Source organism: Aptenodytes patagonicus, chromosome Z, assembly GCF_965638725.1.
Source record: "Aptenodytes patagonicus chromosome Z, bAptPat1.pri.cur, whole genome shotgun sequence".
In the NCBI taxonomy this organism is placed as follows: domain Eukaryota; kingdom Metazoa; phylum Chordata; class Aves; order Sphenisciformes; family Spheniscidae; genus Aptenodytes; species Aptenodytes patagonicus.
In genome coordinates, this window is record NC_134982.1 from 30652658 (window position 1) to 30663115 (window position 10458).

Consider the following 10458-nt stretch of genomic DNA (forward strand, 5'->3'; position numbering starts at 1 on the left):
GCGGGGACGCGGGCGCAGCCCGGCTCCGCGCAGCTGCTCCCCGGCAGATCCTGCTCCAGGGCAGCTTCTCGCGGCTTCAAAACTTTGATAAAACTTTGGACTCAAAAACCCCCGCAGCGCTGGGCCACAGGCGGTTTTACGGCAGCAGCCACGCACCGTGCCGCCGCTCGTAGTGTCCCGTGGGCTTTCGAGGGGCTCCCGCGCGGGGTTCGAACGCTCCGTCTGGACTTTGAGATCCCGGCCCCTCGGGGCCGGTCCGGAGCCCGGGGAAACCTCCCAGACCCCGCTCGCCCCCAGCCCCGGGCTCTTACGCGGGGTGAGCCGTGCGGGGGGCGTGGGTGGGTGGCATCAGCCCCGGTCCCGGCCCGCTGGGGGACGGACCCCTTCGGCACGGCGCGGGCAGCGCCGCCGCCCCCGACGGCGGGGCAGAGGGGCCCCCCCCAGCCTCCCTCCTCCCTCCCACCCTCCCTCCCTCCCTCCCTCCATCCCCCCGCCGGCGGGGGGGAAGGAGGGTGGCGGAGGGGGGCGGGCGGGGGGCGGGGGCGGGCGGAGGGGCGCTGGGCTCGGCGGGGCGGCGCGGGCAGCGGCAGTGTCGCTCCGGCCGGCGGCAGCTCCCTGCCCGCCGGTGCGACCGCGGCGGGCGGCGGCTACCCCCGCCAGCCTGGGGCCGGGGCCGCGCCCCCCGCGGAGCCCGCGGGCAGAGCCGCCCGCCTCCTCTCCTCTCCTCCGCCGCCCCGGCCTCCGCCCGCCCCCGCTGCCCCCTTCTCCGCCCCGGAGCCGGCCGGGCTCCTCCCGCGGGCATGAACGGCTATGGCTCCCCGTACCTCTACATGGGCGGCCCGGTGTCGCAGCCGCCGCGGGCTCCGCTCCAGCGGACGCCCAAGTGCGCCCGCTGCCGCAACCACGGCGTGCTGTCCTGGCTGAAGGGCCACAAGCGCTACTGCCGCTTCAAGGACTGCACCTGCGAGAAGTGCATCCTCATCATCGAACGGCAGCGGGTGATGGCCGCGCAGGTGGCGCTTCGCCGGCAGCAGGCCAACGAGAGCCTAGAGAGCCTCCTCCCGGACTCCCTGCGCGCCCTCCCGGGGCCGCCGGGCAGCGCCGAGCCCCCCGCCCCGCCGCCGGGGCCGCCGCCCTGCGCCGCGCCGCCGCGGGCCCCCGCCGAGCTGGCCGCCGCCGCCGCCCTGCGCTGGGCCGCCGAGCCGCCCCCCGCGCTCTCGGGGCCGCTCCCCAAGGCAGGTGAGGCCGGGCCGGGCAGGGCCGGGCCGGGCGCCGCGGGGGCGTGGGGGATGAGCGGGGCGCGAGGAGGAGGGGAAGGGAGGGCAGCGCCCGGGCCGGGACCCCGACGGGCGAGTCGCGGGGGATGGGTGCCCCGGGGAGGAAGGGCCGAGGCTTTCCCTTCCTCCCGACGGGCGCTGTGGGAAGGGGAAGGAGGGAAAGCCCCGACTCCTTCCTCCATCCCGGCGAGGGCGCTTTGTCGCTCTTAAAAACCAAGGAGCTGCGCAGTGCCGGGCCCGCTCCTCAGCCGTGCTCGCAGCCGCCGAGACCGGCGGGGGGACCGGCAAACGCCGCCACTGCCAGCCGGCTCCCCCGACGTGCCACTTCTGGGCCCGTTCCCTCAGGCCGGCCGGGAGACGCTCCCCGGCTTTCCGCACCCAGGGGATCGGGCTGCGGGACCTCGTCCGGGACAAAACCTCCACGGGGAGCTTCGGGGCAAAAGCGGCGCCGGGAGCCGGAGGGTTTCTGCGGAGCAAGGAGAGCCGGGGGTGGTGGTGGTGGTGGTGGGGGCAGGGGATGAGCGGGGCGACCCGGTTGTTTCGGCTTCTCTCCCGCGCTGGCGTGTCCCGCCGGGCCGCGTCCGGGGCGGCTTTCGGCAGGTCGGGGATGCTGACTCAGAAACCGCCGCCCGCAACCGGCACCTTGTGAGTGCGACCTATCGGTGACACACATTTCTGGACGCAAAAGTAACGCTCCGGAGCCGCCGTCCCCTTTCCCGCCCCGTGCCTGAGCGGGAGCCGACTGGGGGTCGGGGATGCCCGGCAGCCCGCTGGCAGCCCGCTCCGCTGACAAGTGGCGACTGCGACGAAATTTTACCCGGTGCCCCGGGCGGGGAACGGCAAACCCTGGAGGCTCCCGCACGGCTCGGCTCCTTACGGCTCTCTGCCGGGCGGCCGGAGCCCCGCGGGGCGGTTCTAGGGGAGCGGGACCAGCCGGTCTCTCTCCGAGGGCACGGGTAGGGAGGAGGCCCGACTCCGGAGGCGTCCGCCGGGGCCCCGGCACGGGGCTCTGCTCCTCCAGCTCTGGGGAAGACACAACCCCGGGGCCCGAGGTGGCGGCACGGCAGGGTCCGTCGGTGTGGCGAGGTTGCCGGCGGTCTGGGACCCGCTTCCCCTTGGCCGGCCCCCGGCACCGCCTGCTCGCCCTCTGTCCCTCCCCGTCCCCCGCACCTCTGACCGATTCCGCCGGCCGTTCCCCAGGGCCGGGGCCTTGGGGTTCCTCCGCCCCTCAAATTTCCGCCTGGCCGCAGCCTCCCGGCGGCGCGGGGCCTCTCCGCCCCCTGCACCCGCGGCGGCGCTTGGCCGGGGCAGGGACGGCGCGGACGGTGGGGGAAAGGCCGGGGGAAAAAAAGAGGAAAAAAAGCCTCCTTGGCTCCTTCCAGAAAGTGAAACAAATAAACTTCGCCAGCAGGATATAAATCTGGCGGATAGGAACGGTATTGACTTGCACGCCCAACTTTTCTTCCCCCTGATATATGAACTTCCCAGCTTAAAAGATTACAGTAATCACGGGAGGACAGTGTAAATCGAATCTTGATAGCAATAACTTTTGGGGAAGGTCAGGCTCAAGTGAAATGTTACCAAGCAACAGGCATTTTGATTGCAAAATACAATCAAAGTGTATTGATGAGAAATTCTTCCTTGCCAGCCAGTCAGCACTTTCTGCGAACAGCTTTACGGGGGGGGGGGGATAACGGGGGAAGTCTTCAAAAATCAAGACCCGCGGCGCCGGCCCCCGGCCCCGCCCGCGGTAAGACCAGGTTAGGGGTGGCCGGGGCACCCCTGCCCCGGGACCGGGGGTGCCGGGGAGCAGCCCCGGTTGCACGGACCTCACCCGCGCGGTCCCCCGTCTCTGATTGTTACAGCGCGGTTTTTTCCCCCTCTTTTATGAACATGGGAATGCGTGAGAGCAAAGCGGAAAACGATCTCCTCGGGGGGTCCTCCTGCAACCTGCCACCAGACGCTGTTTAAGCAGATAACCTGTTTATTTCCGACCAATCCCGCGTGCCCTGAACGGCAGGGCTTTCTCTTTCTCTTCCCTCTCTCCCCGCTACCTGTATTAAAACCGCCGTCAGAATAGAGGATGCAATTGTTTGCTCCCTCAGCCCGCCCCAGGACGTGAAGCTCCTGGAAGTTTTTTTCAGTACGGAGGAGGTATTTCCCCATGTACGGTAGAATCAGATCCGTTTATTTTTATTCCTGCCAGAATTGATCTTTTTTTGTGGGACAGTTGCAAAGTTCCGTTCTGTGCAAATAAGGCGCCTACAAACTACCCCTGTTGCATCTGCCTGTGCTAACCCGGAATAATTCCTCCTCCTGACACCGTGCTCATGAACTTTCATCTCCCACATGAGCACGTGTTACATTTCTCTGTCTTAGTGATAGTTATCAAGGCTTGTAAGCAATCAATTATAGCGCTATATTGAGTCTTCTGTTAATTTCAGAGCCAGCTTCTTAATGCAACACAGCAGTCTCTGTGAGTTTGGGAACAGTGACTAGTCTGCTACAAAGTACCTTAGACCTTTGAAGATAGGGAAGAAAGTCTGGAGTGAAAGTAATTTAAAAAACCCAGAGAAACAGCAAAACAAAAAATCTCCCAAACCAACCAACCAACCAACCAAAAAAAACCCCAACCCAAAACCCCACAAAAAACCCCGCAATTTTTACGCGATCTTAGCTTTATGTGGCTTTGTGCTAGTTCTGGTATCAGTCCATTCTAATAATAGAAATAGGGAAAATAGCAGATGTTTTTGGGATCCAAGAAAATCTGTGTTGCAGAAAGAGCTGACCTAACAATCAAAGTGCAAGCTGTTTTAACAGACAGTCAGCTGTGGGAATATCAAGGAAGCAAATTTTGTTCCAAAGTATTAGACCAAGTTTTCCAGACAAGTTATTAACTCGAGAAGGACGGCTTCTCTCTCTCTCTCACCCGTTTTATTTTTATTTGGTCCCTTTACAATGTTTGCCTCATGATCCTTAATGTATAAATAGGCAAGGAAAAATCGGGGTATGCATTGCTCCAAATTCGTAGCAGCTTTATTTATTAATGTAGATTTTACCGTGAATGCATGCACGGTTCTCCCAGTGCACTGTTTCATGTGTATCTGTATTTTCACTGCATCTCTGTAGATCTGGGTATGTATCTGTCTCTGCATGCAGATTATTCGATGAATACTCCCCATCGCTTATACCGGTAAGAAAACAATTTCCTTAGTTTCCTCAGGGCTGGCAAAGTGAACGCTTGAATGCAGGCAATTCGAAATAGAAGGTGTGGAAAAAAAAACCAAACCACCCAAAACCCACAAACATAAAAAATGTCTGAGGACGAGATTTCTTTCTAAAAGAAAAGCTAGCCTAGAACATCCTCGCGTGAAGCTTACGAGTGGTGCAAAAAATATCTTTGGCTAAGAGCAGCGGGTTGTATATTCTGAACACAAAATCGATGTATTCGTATCTGAAAATATAGAAATTTGGGATTAATACGTGCATGCAATATTCCTACAATCGGTGCCCCCATAAGGACATTTATAACGTATCTTCCCAAATCCTTCTTTATTTAACGATTGCTGCTTTGTGCCCGTTTTAAACAAACGAAAAGCCTGATCTCGGCAGTTCGCGTGAAGAGGTGGGGACAGCCCCCGCAGCACGCTTTCCGCCCGGCCCTCCCCGCCCCGTGAGCCTGGTGGGGAGGTGGCGTTCAGATGAGGAAAAAGCGTGGTCAAAACACCACCCGCCAGGCAGGGAACCACCGGGAGCCCTCCCGGTGAGCAGGCAGCGGCCGCCCGGCCCGCCCGAAGCACCGCCCGGGGCCAGCCGGGGAGGGTGACACCGCGCGCGGCCGCGGCCCGGGGCTGGAGCACGCCGGGAAAGACCGCCGGACACCGGCGGCGAGAAATGCTCTCAGAAAGGCGGGGGGGAAGGGGGGGGCGGGCAATGCAACAGCATCCAAACTCAACGTTTACCAGCCTGGCGTTAATGGCAGCATTTGATTTAAACCGCCGAGATCTCGTTTTACGGGTCTGACCCCGTGAGCCTCACGGTCTGGTGAGATGCACCGCTACGACCTGCGCTGATCGAGGAGAATGTACCTGTGCACGGCTAAGAGTCGGGATCTGTGCAGCCTGCGGGTGATAAAGATACAAACTTCAGTGGGATGAGTTTTCAGAATTTGAAGAAAATGCTTAACCAAACCTCATACGGATACTTTTAAAGATACTGAAAACTAAAAAACCCTGAAATATCTCGAAAATAATTATTATTCAGGATCAGGGAGTGTATTAGGGAGATCTAATCTTGGTCTATTTTTTTTTTTTAGCATGTATTTGCTCCCCAGTGATGCTTGTTGTCAGCCCATAAAGATAACACTGGAAAAGCGCAGTAGTTCTGAAATATGGCTACCTGCATGTGGTCCATCTGGTAATACTGGGTACCACAGTGCAATCTATTTATGTGGAAATTAGGACCGTCGTCTCCCTTAAATGCCTCTCTATCTCTGGCGAGACAGGGACAGAGGTAATTAGCTGCCCTCAGACTGCCCGGTAAGCCTTCCATGTATAAATTGCCCATTCACTCGGATGTGAATTATTTTTAACATCCTGTCCTTTGTCATAAAAGCATCATTATGAACACGTGAAGGGATTAGGAGGGATAGGTAGTGTAAACCTCACGGTTTTTTCAAATAACGGATGAGCTATGCCGAGGTCTCTCCACCTCCTCGAAAGGATACACGTTGCCAGTTAGCTACCGGCAAACATTTCCCGCACTCCCCTTTGGCTGCTACGGCAAGACTGATGCACTGAGTGTATAAAGAAGAGCATACAGACACTGCCTTCTTTCTAATATACCTACATGAAGGGTTATTGCTTCTCCGTTTGCACTGGACAGAGATCATAACCAATATAAAAATGGGTACCCAAAACAGGTTGTCCTGCTAAAAGAGAAGGGCGAGATCTTCGGAAGCACACCTGTATTGCTCAGCTCCACTCCCATGCTCACCTTCCGCAGCCCAAACTAGCAGCATCCCACAGTTCTGTAGGATGGCCCATCATTTCTGCCTGGCACAGCCATCCTCATGTGGAGAAACTCCCTTTGCCATGCTGACTATCAGGCTGTGCTCTGCCAGGATCTCATGGTTCTTTAGAGCTCCCATTCTGGCAAACATAGTGGCTTCTCGCTCAGTGCAGGCTTGCTCAGACCCTGACTCCTTTCTCAAGGCGTGTAAATTGCACTAGTAGAGTTTGTCTGAAGCTGATCTGTTCAACACTAAACTTAGCCTGCTGCATGGGGAAATGCCCTGCCCGTTCCTGGGGCAAGAGGGAGGCACGGCTGTCTGTGGTGAGCAGCGAGGCTCAGGCGCTTGTGTGCCTTTAACTTGATCCATCTTGATTGGGCAGGGGTGGCCATCAGCACATTTTGGGAGCCTTGCTTCTTATAGCTTCTTTATCTAGTTGGGCTGATCACCAGGGGCTTGGGAAACCAAGCAGATAGTTGTATTGGTTTCTGCAGGTAGTCTTTCACATATGTGTGTTCAAAAGCAGTTAAAGCAGGCTCAGTCAGCTGCAGCTTGGACAGCGACCCTTTCCCCAGACGTTCATGCTTCCCAGGGAGATCATCACTGTGGTATATTGAGGGAGGCCAGCAGAACAGCGTCCTTGGGAAATGACTGTGAACAATTTCAAGCAAATACATTGCCCCCCTTGTGCATAAACTATGAAAGCTGTCAACCTTTCTTCTTTTTCTCTTCTTCTTTCTGACAAGCAGTCTTATTTCAAAGGTTTCCATACTCTGGCCAGGTGTTACCAAAGTGACCAAAGACTTGGGGTATCCCCATTTTTGAGTGTCTACCTGGAGACAGCATGGTCAAGGGGCTTGTTTTTGGCCCTGTACTCAGCTTTTGCCCTTCTTAGTTTAGCACACACAAAGCAAGGTACCTGGAACAAGTGCTGAGCGAGGTTGTGGAGTCTCCATCCTTGGAATTATTTAAAACTCAGCTGAGCAGGGATATGGGCAACGTCCTCTACATTTTAGGTTACTCCTGCTTTGAACGGGAGGTTGGACCAGCTGCCTTCCAGAGGTCCTCTCCAAACCAGATTTTTCTAGGCATCAGTTGTGCTCCAGGATTTGGAGGAGAAGCCTGTGATTCTTGCTGGGGAAGGAAACAATTTCTGCAGAGCCTGAACTGGAATACACTGACTTATTTGAAGACTTCTTTAACCTTCAGCCAGTAGTCATGATAGAGTGGTTCCACCAATGCTGTTGGACTTGCAGAGGGAACTTTGGTCTCCCAAGTGCCCTCTGGATAGCTTCAGCTCACAGTCGGTGAGATGGTGCTAGTGAGGAATTATGATGTGAAAGTGCTGAAGTTCCTCTGAGAAAGCCTGCACTTGGGTGGTGTGTTGCTGCTTTGTAACCAGTGAGAAAGGATTGATACAGCATATTTGATGCAGCAGAAAAATGACCACTGCTTCTTTTCTTGTACATGGGAGAATGAGACAGATATCTATAAGGCAGCATAAAATGCCTAGACCAGGTCACAGTACTCTTCTGCAGTTTTGTTCTCATGAGATGTTGCAAATAGACCTTAATTTTAGCAGGATCTCTGTGAAAAACATTTTTTTTTTTCCTTCTAGGATCCTGCTCTGTTCACTTTAAGAAGACTGTGTCCTCAAATGTCTGTAAAAGCTTTTGGCCTCAGGTTTTCATTAACTTCTCTGCCTTCTCTTTGCAGACATGAATGAGGAGCGGTTGGGTGATGCCAGTGGAGCAGACAATGCCGAGACCTACAGTGACAAAGACACAGACCAAAGGAGTTCCCCAGACATGACTAAAGCCAAAAGTTGCTTCACCCCAGAAAGCCCTGAAATTGTTTCAGTGGATGAGGTCGGTTATGCAGTTCAGAAAAATGGTGGGAACACAGAGAGCCGTCCAGACAGCCCCAAGTACCACCCAGAGCAGAACCACCTCCTGATAGAAGGTCCTTCCGGGACAGTTTCTTTACCTTTCAGTTTGAAAGCCAACAGACCTCCACTTGAAGTCTTGAAAAAGATCTTCCCTAACCAAAAGCCAACCGTGCTGGAGTTGATCCTGAAGGGGTGCGGCGGTGATCTGGTGAGTGCTGTAGAGGTTCTCCTGTCCAGTCGGTCTTCGGTGGCCAGTGGGGAGAGAACTTCTGCAGAATCCGATGGTCTCGTTTTGCCTTCCAACGGGCACATTTTTGAACACACGCTGAGTTCGTACCCTATTTCCTCTTCCAAGTGGTCCGTGGGCTCAGCATTTAGGGTTCCTGACACACTGAGGTTCTCTGCTGATTCCAGTAATGTTGTGCCAAATCCTCTGGCTGTACCTTTGCAGCACCCTTTCCCTCAGCCACCACGCTACCCGCTGATGTTGAGGAACACTTTGGCAAGAAACCAGTCCAGCCCGTTCCTGCCCAATGACGTCACCCTGTGGAACACCATGACGCTGCAGCAGCAGTACCAGCTGCGGTCCCAGTATGTCAGTCCTTTCTCTAGCAACTCGGCCAGCGTTTTCCGAAGCTCGCCTGTCCTTCCTTCCCGCTCGTCAGAAGATCCTAGGATCTCAATCCCCGATGACGGGTGTCCTATTGTGTCTAAGCAACCGATTTACACAGAAGATGAGTATGATGAAAGGTCTGATTCTTCAGACTCAAGAATACTCAACACATCTTCTTAGACTGACATACAACATGTGATAGCTAAGTGATACTTGCAGTGCAGCTGAACTACTGAGCCCTAAGAGGAGGGACACGTACTCTACGAAACCCTTGCAATTGTATTAAAAAGTGACTTTGCTTGGTATTGTACTCTAGCAATAAAGACATAACTTATTTAATTTCTTGCACTTCACTGGATAATGCCAAATAGCAATACTCTGGCTTTAGCGCTGAGTGTGTGTTACAAAGGAAGACTTTACGGCTATCAGTTATGGGACTCTGGAAGACTCATGATGGAAACAGAAGCCCAAGGTCTACTTTGTTCCTTAACTCAGAAAAATGGGGATGTTAAACCAGAATACTTGAATGCTGTTTTATAAGAGAGAACTCCTCAGGACATAAGAAATCAAACAAACGTAGTTCAATTGCAAATGGACTAAAACAAGGACCTTAACCATCTTATGCCAGTGATCATCCTTGCAGTGAAAGAAAAGGCAGAAGAAAGAAACATGCACATGAAACTAGCATGAGCTGCTTCTGCGCCGTTTGAGCTTGAACACTTTTCAGAGAAATAATATTAAGAGTTATTCTTTTCCCATGTCTAGGTCGAAATGTGTAATGTCAGTGTAAAACCAATTACAGCTGTGAATTGCATGAAGTGTATTGTGAAATGAACACAAGATTAAACATTGTCAGGTTAATGTAGCATGCTAAGGACTCTAGAAAAATAAACTAAGATGATGATCTTGGTTTATGTCATTTATACTGGGCAAATAACATTTCTGAAGATAGAGAGCTGATTAATCCTCAGCTGAGGTTAAAATGTCCAGCTCAAGCAACTGCAGTCAAGGGAAGCCTCTTTTTCCAAGTCCAGGTTCTGCTTCCCTGCCTTGTAGCTTGCGACTGAGATTAGGCAAATGTCATCAGGGAAGCTGAGGTCTCTTGGCTATGTACTGCAGACACTTCCAAGCTCAGCTGAGTAAAGCAGAGCTTGCTACAGTCACAGCAAGCAGAAAAAAAGTCTCTCCCGATGCTTCAGAAGCATCTTTTTTCCTGTACTGTAGAAGTAGAAAAAAGGAGATAGGATGTAATAGCAGGTATTTCTTTAAAATAATGTTTAGCCAAATGGCAACTTCCCTAAATCTAGAAATGTAATGGTTTGGAACAATTTATTGCATGTTTGCATGCATTGATTACACTGCGTATCTTAGGTGTGTCAGAGTAACATTAGGAATTGCTTCAGATGAGGAATGCTACTAAATTAATTGTCCACTTAGAAGTTTGTTAAGGTTTTAGTGCCATTTTTTCAACTGTTCATAAGTGACCGCATCTGCTTGACAGTTGGCTTTTCCAAAAGACACCTCTGAATGCAGATGAAATGGCTGTCAGGCCTGTCAGGTGTACGGATTAGTCCCACACCTCAAAAACAATTGAGGCTGCCCTGAAGTTGGAGTCTAAAGCAGATGGGCTTTAAAACTGTAATATATATCAGGCGTGTTATCTGGTGTC

General features: G+C 53.7%; 1 protein-coding gene across 1 annotated transcript; it reads left to right on the forward strand.

Moving 5' to 3' along the window:
* Positions 1-800: 800 nt before the first annotated feature.
* Positions 801-8969, forward strand: DMRT3 (doublesex and mab-3 related transcription factor 3). Its single transcript, XM_076362303.1, has 2 exons — positions 801-1239; positions 8005-8969. The coding sequence occupies exons 1-2, from the start codon at positions 801-803 to the stop codon at positions 8967-8969; spliced, it is 1404 nt and encodes a 467-aa protein (XP_076218418.1).
* The last annotated feature ends 1489 nt before the right edge of the window (positions 8970-10458 follow it).

Coding starts and splice junctions, on each gene's coding strand:
- DMRT3 (XM_076362303.1), top strand. CDS start 801: ATGAACGGCTATGGCTCCCCGTACCTCTACATGGGCGGCCCGGTGTCG. Junction 1,240..8,004: donor GGGGCCGCTCCCCAAGGCAG/GTGAGGCCGGGC, acceptor TTCTCTTTGCAG/ACATGAATGAGGAGCGGTTG.